The sequence below is a fragment of the Oncorhynchus mykiss genome, chromosome 9 (genome assembly GCF_013265735.2).
Source record: "Oncorhynchus mykiss isolate Arlee chromosome 9, USDA_OmykA_1.1, whole genome shotgun sequence".
NCBI classification, from domain to species: Eukaryota; Metazoa; Chordata; class Actinopteri; order Salmoniformes; family Salmonidae; genus Oncorhynchus; species Oncorhynchus mykiss.
Window position 1 is genome coordinate 16,094,176 of NC_048573.1, and position 24,753 is coordinate 16,118,928.

Genomic DNA, 24,753 nt, shown 5'->3' on the forward strand with positions numbered 1-24,753 from the left:
CTTTGTTCCTAGGTCCTTCGTTTGATTTGCATATGTTATCACGAGAGTCCAGAGGTGGGTCCTGTTTTATTTCACCTTTATTTAACCAGGTTCTCATTCACAACTGTGACCTGGCCAAGATAAAGCAAAGCAGTGAGACAAAAACAACAGAGTTAACAAACAAACATACAGTCTATAATTCACTATGCAGCATATTTTTATTAATTTTTACCTTTATTTAACTAGGCAAGTCAGTTAAGAACAAATTCTTATTTTCAATGACGGCCTGGGAACAGTGGGTTAACTGCCTGTTCAGGGGCAGAACGACTGATTTGTACCTTGTCAGCTCGGGGATTTGAACCTAACCTTTTGGTTACTAGTCCAACGCTCTAACCACTAGGCTACCCTGCCGCCCCAGTGGTGGGGGGGGATAAAGATACCTACCGGAGGCCTATACCTTAGTTCAGCGATGTACTGCTGTTGAAGCAGTGACTCACATGGTTTTTGAAGCATACTGTCCTTTATGATCAGTAGCAATGTGATATATCTATAGAGAAGGGGGAATGGTTTATAACCTACTATGTGTAATGCTATCATGTCTGTTGAGTGGCTCATTAGTACATTGTCAATCATTTTGGCCAATTTATCATTTTTTAAAAGCACTCTTTAAAATGTTGAGAGCTAATGAATTGCTCAGTGCCCACTGACAACTAGTGCACACAACAGTGCGAGGGAGAGAAAGGTTCATCCCAATTCTCCACCCTCCTCACAAAGTGTACACCTGCACACTAGCCCTTGTGGATTTAAACACTTTTAAATTGGTGTAAGAATTGTTGAGGTAGTTTCCATCATTGTTAAATTACATCCATGATGGGAGTGTGCAAGTGCGCACTTTGGGAGAAGGGTGAAGAATCAGGACAAAGCTTCTAGAGATCTTTTGGTCCCCCCCCAATGGGGGAAGTTACGAGTTCCGTCCTGGAATTCCGTCCTGGTTTCCTATCACACTGGCCTCGTCTGTTCCACGGCGGCTGGGTGGGGAGATGGAACCGGAACAAGGAACTGGAACAAGGAACTAGAACCGTTATAAAAAACAAACAGCGCACAGCCATGGGGACACAAACAATGGACTCTCTGTGGCCATGTCAACTAAGGGGACTGACTTAACTGTGTGTGTGTGTGTGTGCACACGTGCTAAGGGAACAGTAGCCCCATGTCACCTGAAGGTACATAGATTATGTTTTACAATCCCTTGTCCCATATGTTGTCCCATAATGCATTTAAAACATTTACCTCTGACATTGGAAGTCAAGTTGGTCATTCAACCATAACATAAAAGGAGACTGTCATCTCCAGGGGATGGAATCAGTCGCGTCTCGGGTCCAGCTGCTAGTTATGGTTGAGTCGGAAACAGAACATAAGCAGCCATGAAGCACTGGCCAGTCTTTTATAGTAGAGGAACAACGAGTTCTCTCTCTCTCTCACACACAGGCTTTTCATCTGTGGTTTCCAGCAGCAGTGCAGGTTGTGTTGTGATTAGGACTTAGCCAGGGACACAAGAAGAAACGGAGGTGAAAAAAAGAGATGAAGGGTCTAAGAGAAAGGGTCAGTCGGAATCGACTTTACACCTAATTGGTTTCTGTTACAATATTACACACTATAGCATACCCACTAGAGCCCATGTGAGACACCATAAACCGCAGAGCATCGTTGTGTCCTGTAGTTCCATTCAACAGAACACAGCGATGTAACAGCAAGGACTGCCTTCTAGCAGAAAATCACCTGAGTTACGCAATGGTAAAACAAAAAGCACAATTAAACACAAACTTTATTAGTTCAGGTGGGCGTTCACACTTCAGCAGACAAAGGTGCTCAACAACAATAACAACAATTCATGAGAAGCGCTTAAACTTCCAAAAGGACTCATTTGAAGTCGAATGAAGTTGGAGCACTAAACAATTTTATTTTATTTTAAAATCTGACATTGATTTATTGTCAGCTTGACATCCACCTGTTGACATCACATAGAATGGATTAAAGTGAGCTAAAATAAATACATCCCTGCTTTTTTGTTGTTGAGTGCTCCAACGTCTTTCTACCTCAAATCAGTCCTTTTGGGAGTTTTTCTTGATAAGCACTTAAAACAAAGTTTATGGCATAAGAAAAGAACAGAGACAATAGTAGCAAACACCAATGAAGGAACATGTATTGTATATCGACTGACAAAATGCCACACCCCCCTAGTACCGTAACCCCTCAGTACAATTACCCAACAACCAGAGCTGGGGTCAACTCCATTTGAATTTCAGTCAATTCAGAAAGTACACTGACATTTCAATTCAGACAATTTGGATGTTGGTTTACTTTCTGAATTGACTGGAATTTAAATGGAATTGACCCCAAACCTGCTATGATGCCCATCACAATATGGGCTAAGGATATTATTTTGATAAGTCTGACTGCATGAACAATAGTGCCCTCTCTTTTCTATTCAAAAGGACAAGATCGCCTTGTATCCAAACTGAATCCACACTCGGTCTCACTAGCTTTTGAAGCATGGCAGGGTTCAGGACATTTCCATTCCAGTCAACTCAGAAAGTAAACAGAATTCCAATTCCACATTTTCCTAATTGAAAAGAACTGGCATTTCAAATGTACTTCCTGAATTGAAATGGAATTGACCCCTACCCTGGAGCATGGATTTAGTATGGACACCATAACAACAAGGTATAACTTTAAGACATTAGAGCCTATTATACAAACAAACGATATACAGGTTCTCCTCAATTAAGGCCGAACACAGTTAACACATGAAGATTGTCTGATATAAAACAATTATATTTAAAACAGGGCTTTGTCCGTTTAGCTATGTGAAATTAGGATATGTTTTATGCTAGATACTTGACATTCTTATTTGATCGGAATATACATTTACAATGACTAGCTATTGACAGTAAACAGTGACTACTAAACTATTAGGTTGCAATGAGAGTATGAGTGCTCAGAGAGGATGGTGAGGGCTTTGGGGGTAGATAAAGGGTAAGAGTTACTAGTTGTTGGCTGATTCATGGTGGGCTAACAACCAAAATGTTTGTCTTTTATTTCTTCTTGTTGCCTCAAATATATTAAAAGAGCAAAAAACAACTGGCAATCTAATTTGAGTGTGGATTTACTACCAATGGTACTGATGGCACCAATCTTTAATATTTTATAAATATACTTGAAATGTTTTGTAGATATAAAAATTATATATTGGAAGGCTGAGCTATCGTTGATCCACTAAAGTCCTAAATCTTTTAACTCCTGAAGGGGAGATACTTGATAGATAGGATAGTACGGGACAGAAGGCAGTTGTTGATGGTAAAAGCTGTACAGCACCGTAGGCACTTGCGACTGATTAATAGCGTATCATTCTTTCATTTAAAAAAGTCCTTTTGAATCCCTCTACACCTTTGGATTCAGATGAGAGGGATAATTTTAGTGTTTTTTGTCGCCCCCTATTGGTACAGTTGAATTTAGGCTGGGTGAAATGGTCTGGATTGATTACGTGAACTTTGTTGCCCCCTAAAGGTTTACTCAGAACACATTCTAAACAACATAGGGGCAGGCAGGCAGTGGAATGGCATGGGCAGTTGGATAGCGTGTTATCACAGTACTAACAACAGTACTTCGTACAGATGCATTTCAGATATGTTAACTATACTGAACAAAAATATAAACGCAACATTTAAAGTGCTGGTCCCATGGTTCATGAGCTAAAATATAAAGATCCCAGAACTTTTCCAGATGCAAAAAAAGCATCTCTTACATTTTGTGCACAAACTTGTTAACATCCATAGTGAGCATTTCTCCTTTGCCAAAATAATCCATCCACCTACAGGTGTGGCATAACAAGAAGCTGATTAAACCGCATGATCATTATCTTTTTTATTTAAGGTATCTGTGACCAACATATCGGTATTTCTAGTCGTGAAATCCATAGATTAGGGCCTAATGAATTTATTTGATTTCCTTATATGAACTGTAACTGAAATTGTTAAATGTTACGTTTATATTTGTGTTCAGTATAGTTGAGGGAAGCTCAATAGTGATCGGATCACATTGGACTTGCTTTAAAAAAAAAAGGTTTTGATGCTTGTTTGTTTTACTTTTGAAGCAAGGTAAGATTTGATTTGTTTACTTGTATGCGTTGTGTGCTGCAATTCAGCTTTTAGCGGCCAAGTACGGCCTGAATGTAAAATTAAAAACCCAGACTACTACTTAAAATAACTTCTATCCATTTCCTAATTTAATCCTCCTTTAGGACCATAACATCTTGAAATGGTCAGGGATCGTTTGAAGTACAGTGGATGTTGAATTTGAACACATGTGGCATGGTCTTTTGTGTGTCTGTGTCACATTGTCTGGTTTAGTCAAATCCTTGCCAGTCACTCTGTTCAGAGTCATACTCCAGCTCCACTCCCACACAACGCACTCCTTCCAACAACATGGGTGTACCATGGTGACGGTCTGAAAAACAGGGAGAGAGAAAGAAAGAGGAAGAGATAGCAACAGAAAATGAAAGAGAGAGCAAGAAAAAAAAAAACATTAGGCTGTCTCTCAGAAATGGTTTAGTCCACAACATCCAACCAGTGCCAGTGCGCTCTATTACAGTGTGGTAAAGTAGAGTGAGAGACTGTAAAGCCTTAGGGATTAAGCTGTAGGTTGATCCTTTTCCCAGCCTCTCCACGAACCCTTTCATACAACTATATCCCCTCCAGTCCTCTGCCTGCCTACACATGTTCAAGTTCGGATCACCACTGTGGTTTTTGTCCCTAGTTGACACGAATGGCCTGTCTATCAGTACTTTTTTTTGTTGCACTATTCTAATTTAAAATACAGAAATGAATGAAATCAGATAGATAAATATACAATCATTTTCTGTTGAAAGGAAATTAATTACAGGGTTTGTGTTAGGTTCCAAAGTGAATCATCATGACATAATTTATTCAAAGCTTCCAGACAGTGAATGCAGTCGGTGTCCAAGTACAGTGTGTTACAGACAGAAAATGGCTCCAACTCAAGAGCCAGGAAGAAAGAACGGGATGCAGTGATTATAATCAGTCAGCCATGTTCAATACAGTACAAGTATTTTACCAAATCATAAGCTCTCCACTAATGCGTGACTCATTCCGTTTTACTCAGGTGATCACAGCATCGCAGTGATCAGTGATGCTCTTAATTTAAACCATGCTGTTCACACTCACCAGCAGGTGGTAGCAGCACATCTGTTCTCAACCAGTCTCCTATGTGCTAGACTGTTTGTTACTCAAGTGAACAACACTACAGCGTTGCATTGTTGTGCTTTCGGAAGACAATGACAAGATGGCTACAATCGAACTAAACTGATACTTTAGAAATTCTATTAGAAGAGGCAGTTGGTTTTCAGTACCGTTGTGAATTAATAATGAGGGAACTGCATGTAACTGCCAAAATACCGTTAACACGAGTAAATGAGGGATACAAAGTGTATTGAAAGCAAGTGCTTCCACATAGGTGTGGTTCCTGAGTTAACTAAGCAATTAACATCCCATCATGCTTAGGACCATGTATAAAATGCTGGGCAGGCGATTATTTTGGCCATAACGACAATGGGACGACAATGGGACGACAATGGGGCACTAGTGGCCACTGAATTGTTGCATGAAAACGATGTAAATCATATGCCATGGCCGTCTCAGTCACCAACTGAACACTTATGGGAGATTCTGGAGCGGTGCCTGAGACAGCGTTTTCACCACCATCAACAAAACACCAAATTCTGGAATTCTGGAATTTCTCGTGTAATAACTCCAATAGAGTTCCAGACACTTGTAGAATCTATGCCAAGGCACATTGAAGCTGTTCCGTCTCGTGGTTGCCCAACACCCTATTAAGACAGTATGTTCCTGTTTCCTTTATCCTTTACCTCCACAGAGCATATACTGCATGATACCACAACACAATCTGTTTTGATCAGAAAATATCAATTTTAGGAACGGTACATTGCATCACACTGGAAAGGAGGTTAAGTGATGCAATGGTTTCATATTGATCAATCTTATTTTTTATTTATTACCCTGTTTACTCCCCAATTTTGTGGTATCCAATTGGTAGTTGCAGTCTTGTCTCATCGCTGCAACTCCCATACGGACTCGGGAGAGGCGAATGTCAAGCCGTGCGTCCTCCGAAACACGACCCAACCAAGCCCCACTGCTTCTTGACACAATGCCCGCTTAAACCGGAAGCCAGCCGCACCAACGTGTCGGAGGAAACACTAACCTGGCAACCGGTGTCAGCGTGCACTACACCCGGCCAGCCACAGGAGTCGCTAGTGCGCGATGGGACAAGGACACCCCTGCCGGCCAAACCTATCCCTAACCCGGACGACGCTAGGCCAATTGTGCACCACCCCATGGGTTTCCCCAGTCGCAGCGAAAGAGCCTGGACTCGAACCCAGAATCTCCATATTGATCAATCTACACTTCTCCAAGCGTTGGGAGATCTGGGGTGTATTCACTAGGAACCAAACAGAGGGGGGGCTACCCGAATTTGTCCAATAGACTTGTTTTTGTTGGACTAATGATTGAATTAAATACGACCTGGAATGCCCCCACTGGTTTTGTTATGGGTGTAACACTAGATCTACCCTAGGGCACACAGTATACAGTAGGTCTCATTTAAAACCCCATAGGAGCGCATCATCATCAAAGCCAAGGCTCGCTTTTTCAAGCAGAAATTTGCTTCCTGCAACACTAACTCAAAAAAGTTCTGGGACACTGTAAAGTCCATGGAGAATAAGAACACCTCCTCCCAGCTGCCCACTGCACTGAATATAGGAAACACTGTCACCACTGATAAATCCACCATAATTGAGAATTTCAATAAGCATTTTTCTACGGCTGGCCATGCTTTCCACCTGGCTACTCCTACCCCGGTCAACAGCACTGCACTCCCCACAACAACTCGCCCAAGCCTTCCCCATTTCTCCTTCTCCCAAATCTGCTCAGCTGATGTTCTGAATGAGCTGCAAAATCTGGACCCCTACAAATCAGCCGGGCTAGACAATCTGGACCCTTTCTTTCTAAAATTATCTGCCAAAATTGTTGCCACCCCTATTACTAGCCTGTTCAACCTCTCTTTCGTGTCGTCTGAGATTCTCAAAGATTGGAAAGCAGCTGCGGTCATCCCCCTCTTCAAAGGGGGTGACACTCTTGACCCAAACTGCTACAGACCTATATCTATCCTACCATGCCTTTCTAAGGTCTTCGAAAGCCAAGTCAACAAACAGATTACCGACCATTTCGAATCTCACCATACCTTCTCTGCTATGCAATCTGGTTTCAGAGCTGGTCATGGGTGCAGCTCAGCCACGCTCAAGGTCCTAAATGATATCTTAACCGCCATCGATAAGAAACATTACTGTGCAGCCGTATTCAGTGATCTGGCCAAGGCTTTCGACTCTGTCAATCACCACATCCTCATCGGCAGACTCGACAGCCTTGGTTTCTCAAATGATTGCCTCGCCTGGTTCACCAACTACTTCTCTGATAGAGTTCAGTGTGTCAAATCGGAGGGTCTGCTGTCCGGACCTCTGGCAGTCTCTATGGGGGTGCCACAGGGTTCAATTCTTGGACCGACTATCTTCTCTGTATACATCAATGAGGTCGCTCTTGCTGCTGGTGAGTCTCTGATCCACCTCTACGCAGATGACACCATTCTGTATACTTCTGGCCCTTCTTTGGACACTGTGTTAACAACCCTCCAGGCAAGCTTCAATGCCATACAACTCTCTTTCCGTGGCCTCCAATTGCTCTTAAATACAAGTAAAACTAAATGCATGCTCTTCAACCGATCGCTACCTGTACCTACCCGCCTGTCCAACATTACTACTCTGGACGGCTCTGACTTAAAATACGTGGACAACTACAAATACTTAGGTGTCTGGTTAGACTGTAAACTCTCCTTCCAGACCCATATCAAACATCTCCAATCCAAAGTTAAATCTAGAATTGGCTTCCTATTTCGCAACAAAGCATCCTTCACTCATGCTGCCAAACATACCCTTGTAAAACTGACCATCCTACCAATCCTCGACTTTGGCGATGTCATTTACAAAATAGCCTCCAATACCCTACTCAACAAATTGGATGCAGTCTATCACAGTGCAATCCGTTTTGTCACCAAAGCCCCATATACTACCCACCATTGCGACCTGTAAGCTCTCGTTGGCTGGCCCTCGCTTCATACTCGTCGCCAAACCCACTGGCTCCATGTCATCTACAAGACCCTGCTAGGTAAAGTCCCCCCTTATCTCAGCTCGCTGGTCACCATTGCATCTCCCACCTGTAGCACACGCTCCAGCAGGTATATCTCTCTAGTCACCCCCAAAACCAATTATTTATTTGGCCACCTCTCCTTCCAGTTCTCTGCTGCCAATGACTGGAACGAACTACAAAAATCTCTGAAACTGGAAACACTTATCTCCCTCACTAGCTTTAAGCACCAACTGTCAGAGCAGCTCACAGATTACTGCACCTGTACATAGCCCACCTATAATTTAGCCCAAACAACTACCTCTTTCCCTACTGTATTTTATTTATTTATTTATTTTGCTCCTTTGCACCCCATTATTTTTATTTCTACTTTGCACATTCTCCCATTGCAAATCTACCATTCCAGTGTTTTACTTGCTATATTGTATTTACTTTGCCACCATGGCCTTTTTGCCTTTACCTCCCTTATCTCACCTCATTTGCTCACATCGTATATAGACTTGTTTATACTGTATTATTGACTGTATGTTTGTTTTACTCCATGTGTAACTCTGTGTCGTTGTATGTGTCGAACTGCTTTGCTTTATCTTGGCCAGGTCGCAATTGTAAATGAGAACTTGTTCTCAACTTGTCTACCTGGTTAAATAAAGGTGAAATAAAAAATAAAATAAAATCATGCTCTTCCAGCGTTATGATGAGGCTGGCCTCTGTGGTCTTACCCATGACGCGGGCGTGCACCTTGACCCCCACGCAGACGTCCTCCTGGCTCTCACTGACCAGCATCACCTCCTCACACAGCACCCCCTCCTGGTGGGCCATGTACTCACATGTCACTCTCAGACCACCTGAGGAGAGGGAGGGGGGGTAAGAAGGGCAAAAAGGCAGAAGGATAGGGAACACGTATACAGAGAACACACACATACACGGGGGAGCAAAATGTCAACCAGAGTGGAAAAACTCTGGGGTCAAACACATTAACACAACTGGCAAACACTACAAATAACACACACACAGTCCAAGTGGTCACAGAAAGGTCACAGGGATGAAAGTAAAAGGTCATGGTTTTCCAGCAGACGGTGTAATGGAATGGAGCAACTCACTCAGCTCAACGCTAAAACAAACTACTGAAGTGTTGAAGTGAGTGGTGATAACCCTCATTACGAAATCCAGACACTTCCTGAGGGATGTTAGCAAAACGGTTCAACATTTCAACATTTCCTTATTCGGATTCTGTCATGGACCGACACACTTTCAGTCTCTCCTGCACATTTGAGATGTACAGCTACTATAAAACATGACTGACATGAAGGTCTGGCCAACCGGAGACTGGGCAAAGATCAGTGGAACTTAAAAAGGGTTAGGATTACACTACCGTTCAAATGTTTGGGATCACTTAGAAATGTCCTTGTTTTTGAAAAAGTAAAATAACATAACATTTATCAGAAATACAGTGTAGACATTGTTAAATGTTGTAAATTACTATTGTAGTTGGAAACGTCTGATTTGTTATGGAAAATCTACATAGGCCCATTATCAGCAACTATTACCCCTGTGTTCCAATGGCACGTTGTGTTACCTAATCCACATTTATAATTTTAAAAGACTAATTGATCATTACAAAAATCTTGTGCAATTATGTTAGCACAGCTGAAAACTGTTGCCCTGATTAAAGAAGCAATAAAACCGGCCTTTGACTAGTTGAGTATCTGGCGCATCAGCATTTGTGGGTTTGATTACAGGCTCATAATGGCTAGAAACATAACTTTCTTGTGAAACTCGTCAGTGTATTCTTGATCTGAGAAATTAAGGCTATTCTATGCGAGAGTTGCCAAGAAACTGAAGATCTCGTACAACGCTGTGTACTACTCCCTTCACAGAACAGCGCAAACTGGCTCTAACCAGAATAGAAAGAGGAGTGGGAGGCCCCGGTGCACAACTGAGCAAGAGGACAAGTACATTAGAGTGTCTAGTTTGAGAAAAAAGTTGCCTCACAAGTCCTCAACTGGCAGCTTCATTAAATAGTACCCGCAAAACACCAGTCTCAACGTCAACAGTGAAAGGCGACTCCGGGATGCTGGCCTTCTAGGCAGAGTTGCAAAGAAAAAGCCATATCTTAGACTGGCCAATAAAAATAAAAGATTAAGATGGGCAAAAGAACAGAGGAACTCTGCCTAGAAGGCCAGCATCCCAGAGTCGTTATTTTAAAAATGGACAAAACATTTGCTTTCCTTTCAAAAACAAGGACATTTCTAAGTGACTCCAAACTTTTGAACGGTAGTGTAGGTCTGGGCATAGGGCAAAGGCTGTATCCGAGGACCTAGAACTGGGGCTGATGGCTATGGCAAGGCTGAACCATGGGCTGGGGTGAGGTAGCTGGGACTGAGGTTAGGTCAAAGGACAGGACAGGGAATAGGGCTGAGGTTGAGTTGAGCAAGACTCGGACATACCCTCTGGTACAGGAGTGATATCAGTGATGCGGATATGGGGGTTGGGTACTGGAGCTGGAGACGCGTCCTTCCCCAGTGATGGAAGCTCCGGGAGGGTGAAGACAATCTCATACTTGTGCTGGGTCTTCAGGAAACCAACCTGACAGATATATAAATAAAAGAGGGAGTGAATATGAAAAAGGGCATGATGGGGTGGGGTGGGGAGCAAGTGAAAAAGCTGCAAGAGAAGAGAGAGAGAAAGTAAGAGCGGGAGAGAGAGTGAGCTCAAGAAAAAGATTCAGAGAGAAAACGAGAGAGAGGGAGAGCGAGCGAAAGGGACCAAAGGATAACCCTCTGGCCGCGTCAAACAAGCCTCACGTGACCCTCTGGCCGCGTCAAACAAGCCTCACGTGACCCTCTGGCCGCGTCAAACAAGCCTCACGTGACCCTCTGGCCGCGTCAAACAAGCCTCACGTGACCCTCTGGCCGTGTCAAACAAGCCTCACGTGACCCTCTGGCCGTGTCAAACAAGCCTCACGTGACCCTCTGGCCGTGTCAAACAAACAAAAACAAGTGAGGGAGAAAAGAGTGAAAGAAACACAAAAACCCAGTGCTTTGATTAAATAGCTCTGCAGCATACCGTCTGTCTCCAGCCATCCCACACACTGACTACATCCCACCACATCTGATTTAAACAAGCCCGTTGGTTAGGTTACACCCCCCTCCCCCCATCCATTTCCATGGCAACCCAGTGGTTCCAAGGAGGCAGCAGAGAACTTCAGACACACGGCACATTCACCGCTGTCGTCTGTCTGGTGGACCTCACTTCCCACACCGGGGAAGCAGAATCAAAGGGCCGTCTGAACCGCAGCACAGTCACACTACACGCCCACGACTACAGTGCTATGCTGCAAAGAGTTCTCTGATCCACAGTCATCCTCGGTAAACAGGAGGGGAGAGGACTGGCATAGTTGGAACTGAATCTTCAGAACAGATACAGAAGATTAGCAGAGATGAGAGAGAAACTCGCCTCCTCCCCTTTGTTGTCATACAGGTTTAGGGTTGCAAAATTCAGGAACTTTTAATAAATTCCCTGGTTATCCCGAAATCCCGGTTGGAGGAATAAGGAGAGAATAAGCAGGAAATCCAGAATCCTCTAACAAAGATTTCTGGTAAATCAGGGAATTTATTGAAAGCTGCTGGAATTTTGCAACCCTATAAAAAAGGTTCACCTCAGTTGAAAATGGCAAGAAAAGAAGGATGGCTGGGAGACCACTGGAGATTGAGGGGAACATTTTTGGATAATCCTAGCTCTCTGGGTGTGCCGTTTTGATAACTCTTACACGGAACCCAAACCGACTGCGTGCATACATGTATTCTGTCCCCCAACACCAAACACAATCACGACACGCAGGTTAAAATATCAAACTCTGAACCAATGACATTCATTTGGGGACAGGTCAAAAAGCATTAAACATTTATGGCAATTTAGCTAGCTAGCTTGAACTTGCTAGCTAATTGGTCCTATTTAGCTAGCTTGCTGTTGCTAGCTAATTTGTCCGGGGATATAAACATTGAGTTGTTATTTTACCTGAAATGCACAAGGTCCTCTACTCCGACAAATAATCCACACATAAAATGGTCAACCGAATCGTTTCTAGTCATCTCTCTTCCAGGCCCTTTCTTCTATTGACTTTATATTGCGATTGGCAACTTTCATAAATTAGATGCATTACTGCCACTGAACTCGTTTGTCTATCATTCACCCACATGGGTATAACCAATGAGGAGATGGCACGTGGGTACCTGCTTCTATAAACCAATGAGGAGATGGGAGAGGCGGGACTTGCACTGCGTTCAGCGTCACAATTAGAACTGACTTCTATTTTAGCCCTTGGCAACGCAGACACTCGTTGGCGCGCGCGAGCAGTGTGGGTGCAATAGTTGAATAATATAGATTTCTAATTTTATTTTGCAGCACATGCGACGCAAGCGGTGTAGTCAGGGTATTATGATCATTTTCACATCAGACATGTTAAATTATTTAATCCAAAACCCAAACCCACCTTGACCATAAAGTTCCCGTCAGGCTGAGGGATCACCATGACGACAGAGTCGTGGAGCTTCTCATCAAAGTGGACATGGGACGGCGTGCCGGCGGCTGGCTCTTCTGAGAAACCAACACCTCCCGCCTTTCCTGCGGAGCCTGAAGAGGGAGAGACCAACTAACTTAAATTGTTACACACACAAATGGTAAAGGACTCTGGTACAACAGTTTCCAATGGGAACAACATTCTTATGCCAGTGACACCCAGCAATGAGTGGCTATAAAAAAAATATTCTAAGAAAATCACAAAAAATAAGCTGGAAAGAAATCAAAGGGAGAAGAACATGGCATCTTGAACTTTGAGTGTAAATCGACTTCATTTCAGTCGTTTGAATGCCTCTTCAAAATGTCTGTGATCACTCTTAAAAGCAATAGTAACTAAATATATTTGTAATCATGGAAGGAAAACACATTATTCAGGAAGAAGATTGAGGATTTGATATGAGGTAAAGAGTAATAAAGAAAAGATATCTTATCTAATACTGTAGAATGCCCTGCAGTCATAAGATAAACGTTATTGTCCATTAAACATTCATAAAATGGACATTTAAAGGAAACCACCTGTCACAGCATTTGGAGAGGGAACAGACAAAATTGTATTATAGAAGATACTGATTTAATAGATCTCTACCACTGTCTCTCGTGGCTCTGGTCAAAACTAGTGCACTATATAAGGAATATTGTGCCATTTGGGACACAGACCAGGTTTGTTTGAATGCCTTGTGGAACACATTAGATCACTGATCTTTTGAAATGCTGTACCTTGACGGTCCCTCTGGGATACATTGTCACAGTATCATCATATTCATCAACATTTGTATCTCCTTATTTCATTTCCCTTTAAAAAAAGAGTGATGTGTATCTACAGCATTTATTCCCATTGCCTTGCTTGGGTTAATCCTATCTGGGTCAAGAAGATAAGAGTTTAGGAGTTACAGGCACTGTGATTGTATTTCTTTAATAACATTGTGAGTCAGAATTTCATTAGGCAGCGAGCGGGTGGCTGTTTAGATTAAAATGATATAAAAAAAAATAAAGATAAAGATATGAGGAGGAAATATAAACCTTGAACTTAATCAACTTTACAGTTGCATGGTTTCATACCAGTGCCTTCAGAAAGTATTCACACCCCTTTTTTCCCCCCACACTTTGTTGTGTTACAAAGTGGGATTTAAATGGATTTAATTGCAATTCTGTCAACAATCTACACAAAATACTAATGTCAAAGTGGAAGAAAAATGTGAACTTTTTTAAAAATGGAAATGAAAATACTAATAGATCTTGATTAGATTAGTATTCAAACCCCTCAGTACATGTTAGAATCACTATTCGTAGCGATTACAGCTGTGAGTCTTTCTGGGTAAGTCTAAGAGCTCTGTAAACCGGGAGTGTACAATATTTGCCCATTACTCAAAAAAAATTGAAGCTTTTTCGAGTTGGTTGTTGATCATTGCTAGACAGCCATTTTCAAGTCTTGCCATAGATTTTCAAGCCAGAATGTCTTCGCATTCTAGAAATCGCCGGAGAGGGAGGCAAATCCAGACTCATCGTGGAGAAGAAAAGTCGGTTGGCCTGAGCGATATAAATGGCTAGCCAGGCAATATTCTCAGTTTACTCAGACAACTAATGTACAGTATATAAAGTAAATTCATTTTGCTGACCCCACCGACACTGACTTTGAATACCAAAAGATCTGGCTCATATGGCGTCGGTAATATGGGTCAGAGCATTTGACCTGGTTGGTCTAGAAGCAAGCCGTTTTCATTGTAAATGGTGAAACCATGACGCTAACACATCTGCACTCGCTTGTTTCACTAGGGCACTCGGAAACAACGGTAGAGCGCCTAGGAGATGTTTTTTTTTTTTTTCATAGCCGCACACCGCTGCCAAAATAAAACTCCTTGTCGCACAGCAAAATATTTTTGTTGATTATGCAATCAATTTACACTTTAGAGCCCTGAGGTGAGTCAGAGTATATCGGTGTCCACTCCAGTCTGAAGACTACCTACTATGCTACACTAGTTGAAAGGATTTGTGGATTCAGACAATGCTGAGAGAGATCCACAGGCTTTCAAACAAGACCATTCGTTAATACACATTCTCTGGACACTAGCCCAGACAGTGAACTGGACTGGACACTGTGCTGGCTAGATACCAGGCTTGGGTTCAAATAGTATTGGTTTTCTTTCAAATACTTGGAAGCATTAGATTGAGCCTGTTTTTTTAGAGTCAGGTGGGCAGCGGTTTGTACTTTTGAGACCATTTCATTGATTCCATAGTGCCAGGCAAACTCAGTCAAGTGCGGCTGAAGTGTTTTGAAAAAAAATAAAACATTATACACACTATTTGAACCCAGGTCTCTTAGCTGCTGAACACCCAAGGCCTGTTACATCTACTACAGTGCAGTCTACAGTACAGGAGCTGGCTTCTCTGTCTGGTAGTCATAATATTGCTATCTTTTTCCCCTCTCTCTCACTCTACATCTGTTGGTCTGGGTTTGGATCATCGTTTCTCTCCTAGCCTCTGTTGTAGATTAGATGACTGTGTGTCTACCTCGTCCTCTCCCTCTCTAACTTGTCCTTTCACTATCCCCTCCATCTTTGTCTCGTGTCTATTGTCTGCGTCTCTTTCTCTGCATGTCCCGTCCCCCCCAGGCGGGTCAGTGCTCGGCACAACACTTTAAACAAAGATCGATCACTAACTTTGTCTGATGACCATGGTAACAGACTCCATTAGGCTTGTATCTCCAAGTTCAGTTCCCTCTTCCACCCCTTGCTATTTCTTTCTCTCCAAGGACCAAATTAAACTGACACACACACACACACCCCACGCATTCGCTCTCTCGCTCCCTGTGAAAGCAGCTACATCCCAGACACATGAAAAATACATTGAAGCGAAAACAAATAAGATGTAAATCTACACTCTCATTCAGCAGCCTAATTAAAGTGAGAACAAAGACCCAGGGAGAGGAGAGTGCTTTGTGTGCAGAAACAAAGCCTCCAATCTCCACTGGGGGGGAAAGAGACGTATTAATGACAGTGAAAAGAGTGTTGCCACTTTTAGTCCGTCTCCCAGGTGCTGTTCTCTTGCTGTGTTTCTATGAGGATCCCTGAACACTTCCTGCCTATCTGTCATGTGCAACATATTTGTTCACACTGAGTCACACACACTTCAGACTCGATTCAAACAAGTCCACATTGTGTTTTTCCCCATGTTTCCCCTAAAAATGCATTCTTCCAAAGACTGTAAATTGATGCTTCTAGTTCAGGAGAATAAGCTGTAGTATGTGTGCATTGTAAACAAAGACATTTCATACATAAACATTGCCATGTCGGGGTTGGATTGCCAGGTCTTATTCTCATCTTGCTAGGGGGTTTCCTGTACCCTTCCCACCCATCTCTTCTTTAAATTACACACACTAAGTAAGCATTTGTATACTGTAGTGATGTTAAAACATAGTGAGGAGGGGGAGAAAGGTGGGGGAGAGAGAAAGAAAGAGTGGGGGAGAGAGAAAGGAAGAGAGGATTTTTGGAGGCTCCCTGTTTGATAGCGAACTTGAGAAGTGAAAAAAAATATATTTTTAGCATATCCCACTCTCCCTGAAACACCCTCAGAGAGTGGGGTCCCAGCCCAGGGTCTGCCATTATCAACAGCAACCCTGGAGGAATTAGGGTCAAGTGCCTTGGACTCGGGCAGACAGATTTGACACCTTTCGGTTACTGGACCAACACTCTAACCGCTAGGCTACCTGCGTGTGAAAGTAGGAGGGAGAGGCTGGAGAGTTCTATGAAGACTGGTGGAAACCTGATCTAGAAATCAACAATGTCTGCCAACCCTTGGGAGGCTATGGGGCAGGGTTCATCAACTAGATTCAGCCGTGGAACGATTTTTTCTTGAGCGGATGGTCAGGGGGCCGAAACATAATTACAAATAATTTGTAGAATGCAAATGGACCGCAAGAAACCCAAATAGATATAATATTTCACTAAAACAGAATAATTTCAAACTTTGCTTACATTTGTATACCATTACGTGTCTCTCTATTACGCGTGGGAATAAAATCACTTGAAGCTGCTTTCCTGGTGTTAACAGTATTATGTCCAACAATGAAAATAAAATGTAAAAACCATCCACGGGACAAATTTGAGCAGCAGGCTTCCAGTTTGGGACCCTGCTATTGGAGTGGTTTCTGGACAGGGTTCATGTGGAGGAAGAAGAAGCTTAGGTAATAAAGCATGATATACTACAGTACCCATAATGCTCTGTAACCATATGCGTTTTTATCCACCTAAAGACGTTGTCAAGAGTAGGCAACTAGATTCAGCAGCGGGACAATTTTTGGTCGGAGCGGATGGTCGGGGGGCCAGAACATAGTTATAAGAATCTGTCAACTGAAAAATTGGCCAGAACTATGCCCAAAAATAAATTGCATTTGAAAATAACTAATTTCATACCTTGAACACATTGAGACATAGAGCTGCACTGTGTTTTGAATTGAAAGACATAGAAATACCCATTATTGCATTTAAAACCACATAACAGGGGAGAAGGGACAAGAGTCTATACAACAATATAATAGAAAAGGGGTACTTACTCTTCCTAGCAGTAGCCATGCCAGGGTTGGTCCACAGACAGAGAGAGAACCCAACCGTCACAGCCTGGTCATCTCTATGGCCCAGCCACAAAATGACCCTGAGACATGAGAGAAGGAGAGAAACAAGAGAATAAAGAAGAGGTTTTGATGATAAAGGATTAACAGAAGAAGGGGAGGGCAACTAGGAAAGAGCTTAAAGCTAAAGAAAGGAGAAAGTCACAACTGTAATGAAATCAGGAAATAAATACTTCTGAAAGAAGACGAGCTGGTATTTGTCTTTAATAAATCCTAGCCCCAGGTTACTAACTCTGTTCAAACGACGGCACCCAGCTGTGTGTGCCAGACTATCACCAAGGGAGAGGGGAGGCTCCCGACTGAGTTAAATTAAAGATAAACAAACATTCAAAAGAGGATTAAATTCAAACCAAGGTGTCAGATGTTTATTTTAACATTTTTCAGAGAAACTCACAGGTTTCTGTGAAAGAAAGGACAAAATATAACCTTAACAAAAATCAAGGGAGGCATCTTAAAAAGGTTGTTGAAAGATGCAGCACTCCTAGTCAGGTGAGGGTCATACTAAGAAAAATGACAAGTTCCTCTGACTGACTGAAACCACTGGCCTGAAAAGAATGGACTGGTGACCAGTTGCAAGTTGGGTGTTTCACCATATTGCTATTGCCTGTAGTAGCTAAAGAGAGAGGCTGTTGGATTGTACCTTGGACGTTGCCACAATTGGAAGACTACCAAGCCAAGAGATGTGCTTATTTACGATTCACCTTCAAAAAAATACAAAATAACTGTGCCGGGGCCTCCCGAGTGGCGCATCAGTCTAAGGCACTGACTTGGCAACCGGAGTGCTGCTGCACTGTAAAAAAAAAAATCTGTCTGTAAATCACATAATAGTATTATACATAACAGAACTGAATAGCATATTATAACGTTACTGTAAGATAAAAAACACCACTGCATTGTTCTCTTATGTAGCCAAAAGCCAAATATGCATAGGCTTTGCTGCAGTTTAATACCATCCGCTCTAAAAAAAATCATTCACTGTTAGGAATGTAAAGATTAACCGATCATATCAGTCCCTGGTCCAAATGTTTAAGATGTGAGTGCATCTTGTGGCAGGAGACCAAACCAATCCAATAGCTTGCATCAGTCAGAAAATGTATTCAAATGTTCTGAAATGCCGGGTTCACAATTTTGTTGTTGCTCATATTCCTTTCTTGTTACCTTGTGAAAATACCTCATCTTTTGTCGAACTAAACATGTAGACCCCGGTCCAATCCCAGGCTGTATCACAACCGGCCGTGATCGGGAGTCCCATAGGGCGGCGCACAATTGGCCCTGCGTTGTCCGCATTAAGGGAGGGTTTGGCCGGGGGGGCTTTACTTGGCTCATCGCGCTCTAGCAACCTTGTGGTGGGCTGGGGGCCTGCAGGCTGTCCTCGCTCATCAGGTGAACGGTGTTTCCTCCGACACATTGTTGCGGCTGGCTTCCGGGATAAGCGGGCGGGTGTTAAGAAGCGCCGCTTGGCGGGTCATGCTTCGGAGGACGCATGACTCAACCTTCGCTTCCCAAGCTTATTGGGGAGTTGCAGCGATGAGACAAGATCGAAGTTGGGTAGAAGGGGGAAAAAATACATATCTTTTATACCATGCCTTCGGAAAGTATTCAGAACACTTGACTTTTTCCACATTGTTAGGTTCTAAAATTGATTAAATTGTCCCCCCCCCCCCTTTAAACCCAATACCCCATAATGACAAAGCAAAAACAGATTTAGAAATGTTTGCTAATTTATTAAACATAAACTGAAATATCACATTTACATAATTATTCAGACCCTTTACTCAGTACTTTGTTGAAGCACCTCTGGCAACGATTACAGCCTCGAGTGTTCTTGGGTATGATGCTTGTATAAGCTTGGCACACCTGTATTTGGGGAGTTTCTCCCATTCTTCTCGGCAGAACCTCTAAAGCTCTGTCAGGTTGGATGGGGAGCGTTGCTGCACAGCTATTTTCAGGTCTCTCCAGAAAAGATCGGGTTCAAGTCCGAGCTGTGGCTGGGCCACTCAAGAACATTCAGAAATGTGTCCCGAAGCCACTCCTGCCTTGTCTTGGCTGTGTGCTTCGTTGTCGTGTTGGAAGGTGAACCTTTGCCCCAGTCTGGGTTCCTGAGAGCTCTGGAGCAGGTTTTCATCAAGGATCTCTGTACTTTGCTCCGTTCATCTTTCCCTCGATCCTAACTAGTCTCCCAGTCTCTACCCCTGAAAAACATCCCCACAGCGTGATGCTGGCACCACCATGCTTCACCGTAGGGATGGTGCCAGCTTTTGCTTGGCATTCAGGCCAATCCTATCTTGGTTTTATTAGACCAGAGGGGCCTTTTGGCAAACTCCAAGCGGGCTCTTGTGCCTTTTACTGAGGAGTGGCTTCCATCTGGCCACTCTACCATAAAGGCCTGATTGGTGGAGTGCTGCAGAGATGGTTGTCCTTCTGGAAGGTTCTCCCATCTACACAGAGGAACTCCGGAGCTCTGACCATTGGGATCTTGGTCACCTCCCTGACCAAGGCCCTTCTCCCCCGATTGCTCAGTTTGGCCGGGCAGCCAGCTCTAGGAAGAGTATTGGTGGTTCCAAACTTCTTCCATTTAAAAATGGAGGTCACTGTGCTTGGGGACCTTCAATGCTGCAGACATTTATTGGTACCCTTCCCCAGATCTGCGCCTCAACACAATACTGTCTCGGATATCTACGGACAATTCTTCAACCATATGGCTTGGTTTTTGCTCTGAAATGCACTGTCAACTGTGGGACCTCATATACCACAGGTTAATTTCAAGTTGTAGAAACATCTCAAGGATAATCAATGGAAACAGGATGCACTAGAGCTTAATTGAGTCTCATAGCAAAGGGTATGAATACTTACGTAAATAAGTATTATCAACATTTCTGCTTTGTCATTATGGGGTATTGTGTGTAGATTGCAGAGGACATTTTTACTTAATCCATTTTAGAACAATGCCATAGTGTAACAAAATGTGGAAAAAGTTAAAGGGTATGAATCATTTCTGAAGGCACTGTAAAGAAGAATTGAATAATGGTAAGTGATCTACTACAGCAAACATTTTGTTTGCTATAGACAGACAGGCTTTTACCATGTCTTGTAGCCAAGTTATATTACCACAGCAACAGAGGCCTGATACATTCCAAGATGACTTCTGCTCCCTGACACATTTAAACATTTGGAACAGTGAGTAAGAACAACTCCCTCGCAGGAGATCAAGGACCCCTAGAACCGCTTTAGGTTTGAACCCAGTTGTCTATAGGTTCAAAAAGTCTGGGAAAGAAACACTACCTCCTTTTCTACTGTAAAGAAGGAAGAAGCATCCTAGAGGGAGGTGATTAAAAATATGACATGTCCATTAACAGAAACGCTTGCACACATAGATTGCCTTGTATCTTAACTCATGCCTGATTTGCACTATAGGGCTGAACCAAGCTATACTGGGCTGGCCTGGTTACGCATCCACCAAAGCTGCTGGAAGCGTGCAATGTGAAAGGACAACAGAGCCAGCATGGTGAGGTTCAGGTCGGCTTAATAAAAATAAATATATATATATATATTTATATTATAAACCCAACATGTAACAAAGATTTTACAGTTCATAAAAGGAAATCAGTCAATTGAAATGTATTCATTAGACCCTAATCAATGGATTTCACATGACTGGGTATACAGATATGTATCGGTTGGTCACAGATACCTTAAAACAAAACAAAAAGTAGGGGCATGGATCAGAAAACCAGTCAGTATGTGGTGTGATCAGCATTTTCCTCGTGCAGCGCGACACATCTTCGCAATAGAGTTGATCAGGCTGTTGACTATGGCCTGTGGAATGTTGTACCACTCCTCTTCAATGGCTGTGTGAAGTTGCTGGATATTGGCGGGAACTGGATCACACTGTCGTACATGCCAATCCAGAGCATCCCAAACAAGCTCAATGGGTGACATGTCTGGTGCATATGCAGGCCATGGGAAAAAACGGAAGAAAAAAAACAGACATTTTCAGCTTCAAGGAATTGTGTACAGATCCTTGACACATTATCATGCTGAAACATGAGGTGATGGCGGCAGGTGAATGGCACGACAATGGTCCTCAGGATCTCATCTCGGTATCTCTGTGCATTCAAAAAGCCATCGATATAATACAATTGTGTTCATTGTTCATAGCTTATGCCTGCCCATACCCTAACCCCACCATGGGGCACTATTCACAACATTGACATCAGCAAACTGATCGCCCACAGGCTGTCTGCATCTGCCCGGTTCAGTTGAAACCGGGATTCATCAGTGAAGCATACCACCAGCGTGCCTCCAGCGTGCCAGTGAAGGTGAGAATTTGCCCACTGAAGTCAGTTATGACGTCGAACCGCAGTACTGTAGAAATCTCATCATCATCATCGGTGGTCAAGCCTACCACCGTCGTGTCTGCAAACTTGTGTTGGAAACATGCGAGGCCATGCAGTCGTGGGTGAACAGGGAGTACAGGAGGGAACTAAGCACGCACCCCTGAGGGGCCCCCATGTTGAGAGTCAGGATGTGTGGTTGCCCAGGTGGTGATGGCCTGTCAGGAAGTCCAGGATCTAGTTGCAGAGGGAGGTGTTCAGTCCCAGGCTCCTTAGCTTAGTGATGAGCTTGGAGGGCACCATGGTGTTGAACGCTGAGCTATAGTCAATGAACAACATTCTCACATAGGTGTTCCGTTTGTCCAGGTGGGAAAGGGCAGTGCATCATCTATGATCTGTTGGGGCTGTATGTGAATTGGAATGGGTCCAGATTGTCTGGGATATTGGTGTTGATGTGAGCCATGACCAGCCTTTCAAAGCATTTCATGGCTACAGATGTGCGTGCTACGGGGCATTAGTCATTTAGACAGGTTACCTTGGCATTCTTGGGTACAGGGACTATGGTGGTCTGCTTGAAACATGTAGGTATTAGAGACTGGATCAGGGAGAGGTTGAAAATGTCAGTGAAGACACTTGCCAGCTGGTCAGCTCATACTCTGAGGATGCATCCTGGTAATCTGTATGGCCTTGCGAATATTCACCTGTTTAAAGGTCTTACTGAAATCGGCTATGGATAGAGTCATCACACAAGTCATCCGGAACATTTGGTGATCTCAGGCATGGTTCAGTGTTGCTTGACTCAAAGCAAGCATAGAAGGTATTTAGCTCGTCTGATAGGCTTGCGTCACTGGACAGCTCGTGACTGGGTTTCCCCTTTGTAATCAGTGAAAGTTTACAAGCCCCGCCATGTCCGCTGAGCAGCAGAGCCAGTGTAGTAGGATTCGATCTTGGTCCTGTATTGACGCTTTGTCTGTTTGATGGTTCGTCCGAGGGCTTAGCAGGATTTCTTATAAGCGTCCGGATTAGTACCTGCGGCACTCCAGGAACAGGGATATCTACCTACCCCTGGGCTTGGCTGATGTAAAAGGTTTTGAGGAAAAAACAACACTTACACGGTAGCCTATAGATTTATGTAAAAATGTGAATGCGTTGTAGTTCATCCTATGAACTACTAATACTGTATTCTATTCAAACCAATATCACAATGAGAGAGATACAGTGCAAGCTGCTCTCAATATCACATTCTGCAGTGGACATAGCATGACACCAAGAGTGCCATATGCCAACCGAGACAGCTTACTGTAGACCCCCTAGGTTCAAGCAGATTTACGTTGCTAAATTACGTTAAATGTAAATTGAGTTAAGTGTAACAGTAAAAACCTCGCATTTCTGCAAAGTTTAGCCTATAGTCTAATATTTTGAGAATATACGGCTACGTCCTGTAAAGAGTTTGAACCTGCTTGTCTCGAAACTTGCTGCCCTCGCAGTACAATAACACAAAGTTAAAACTGTGCTCCGGCAACTGCAGCAAACAGCATGGAAATATTTCTCACCTTTTTCGCTCACCAAGAACTCACCTTTCTTGCAATTGAGGCTATATGCACACGCTGCAACCAGGTAGTGTCCTATTGTCGGTTGTATCCAAATTAAGGATAGGCAAAGGAATATGGGTCCACAGAAAATGAATAAACAGTAGAATGAACACCCACCGTAGATACGCATCCACTCCCCCTTGGTCGTCACTAGTTAGCACAGCCACAAAGTCGTTACTCGCCTATTTCTAGGATTTATCTTCTTAAAATCAGATTTTGATTATAACCGTAACCTTAATCGCACTGCTAATTGTATGTCTAACTTTAAAATAAGACCAAAAATCTAATTTTTGTAACCAATTTTGAGTTTGTGGCTGAGGAATTTCACTTTGTGGCTGGGTTATTTAGTGGAAACCACTCCCCCTTTCGTTGGATTAATTTCTACCTCCAACTTCCGCATTGGTTACGTGATTTACTATCCAATTCTGGAGATATCTGGATCTAAATTACAGCGTTTGGCAATGTTGTTTATGTTCGTGTAAACAATCAAATGTTAAACTCACATAAGGCATATCTACAGTAAGAAATGTCACAGACGGTTGGGTCGAGTACATTTCAGGGGTTTTTCTCCTTCCACTCACCACTAAAATACATTCATGTTATGATGTCGCCACATTGTGGCCACTTTAAGTGTAGCTGAAGTGAGGAGGAGAATCAGCTACTTTTGGAGGACAGCGGAAGTTAATAATTATTATTGTTATTATTATAATATATTTTTTAACAACGCGTCTCTGCTCTTGGTCTTTAACAGATGTCAGAGATAGAAAAAAGGTTGAGGCTTTTATATATTTCAAAATGACATCCTATGGGCCCAGGGACCAATCACAATGAATAACCTACAAAATAAAACATGATGTGAATGGTTAAATCAGTTGCAGAAATCTGATCAATATTTGACATCGGCGGATCAGATTTAGGATTACGTGTAGTGTTAACTAATGGGATATGTAAACACAAACTGTAGCTGCACTTACCTGACAGCCAGGTGTCATTTGGCTAAATAAATGTAACAGAACTTTCAATCATCATGAGAGAAAGCGCATTTAATTTCAAGTAGTAATAGGCTACAAAAAGGACAATTGTAATTTTAGGTGGGATAGGTTAAATAATAGTTTTATTGCGGATATTTACATGTAATGAATAGGACTTAATAGCCTAATCAAAATGCTACAATTTCCCACAAACTCATCTTGTAAAGGCTTTATTCGTGCTAATTACATTAATACAAGAGCTACCTTATATCATAGAAACTGTGTAAATGAACTATTAGTGGTGTAAAGTACTTAAGTAAATCTACTTTAAACTTCTACCTAAGTGTTTTTGGGGGTATTTGTATTTAACTTTTCTAATTATAT

The 24,753-nt window shown here is 42.8% G+C and overlaps 1 protein-coding gene across 5 annotated transcripts; it reads right to left on the reverse strand.

Moving 5' to 3' along the window:
- Nucleotides 1-1,786: 1,786 nt before the first annotated feature.
- LOC110531612 (UPF0687 protein C20orf27 homolog) lies at nucleotides 1,787-23,734 on the reverse strand. 5 transcript variants are annotated; one of them, XM_021614902.2, is made up of 6 exons: nucleotides 23,516-23,734; nucleotides 17,398-17,495; nucleotides 12,763-12,902; nucleotides 10,718-10,856; nucleotides 8,990-9,115; nucleotides 1,787-4,485 (listed from the first exon to the last, which is right to left on the reverse strand). In XM_021614902.2, exons 2-6 carry the CDS (start codon nucleotides 17,414-17,416, stop codon nucleotides 4,385-4,387), a joined length of 525 nt encoding a protein of 174 aa, XP_021470577.2. In that variant the 5' UTR covers nucleotides 17,417-17,495; nucleotides 23,516-23,734; the 3' UTR covers nucleotides 1,787-4,384. The 5 variants fall into 5 exon arrangements, with proteins under 5 accessions (XP_021470577.2, XP_021470579.1, XP_021470576.2 ...); XM_021614904.2 differs by having other exon boundaries at nucleotides 12,763-12,921; XM_021614901.2 differs by having other exon boundaries at nucleotides 23,384-23,521.
- Between the last annotated feature and the right edge of the window lie 1,019 nt (nucleotides 23,735-24,753).

What these genes read in the sequence shown, in the direction of transcription:
- LOC110531612 (XM_021614902.2), bottom strand. An exon ending in ACGGGAACTTTATGGTCAAG is followed by an intron (nt 10,857 to 12,762) that starts GTGGGTTTGGGT and finishes TATATCTGTCAG; the next exon opens with GTTGGTTTCCTGAAGACCCA. An exon ending in TATCACTCCTGTACCAGAGG is followed by an intron (nt 9,116 to 10,717) that starts GTATGTCCGAGT and finishes CCCTCTCCTCAG; the next exon opens with GTGGTCTGAGAGTGACATGT.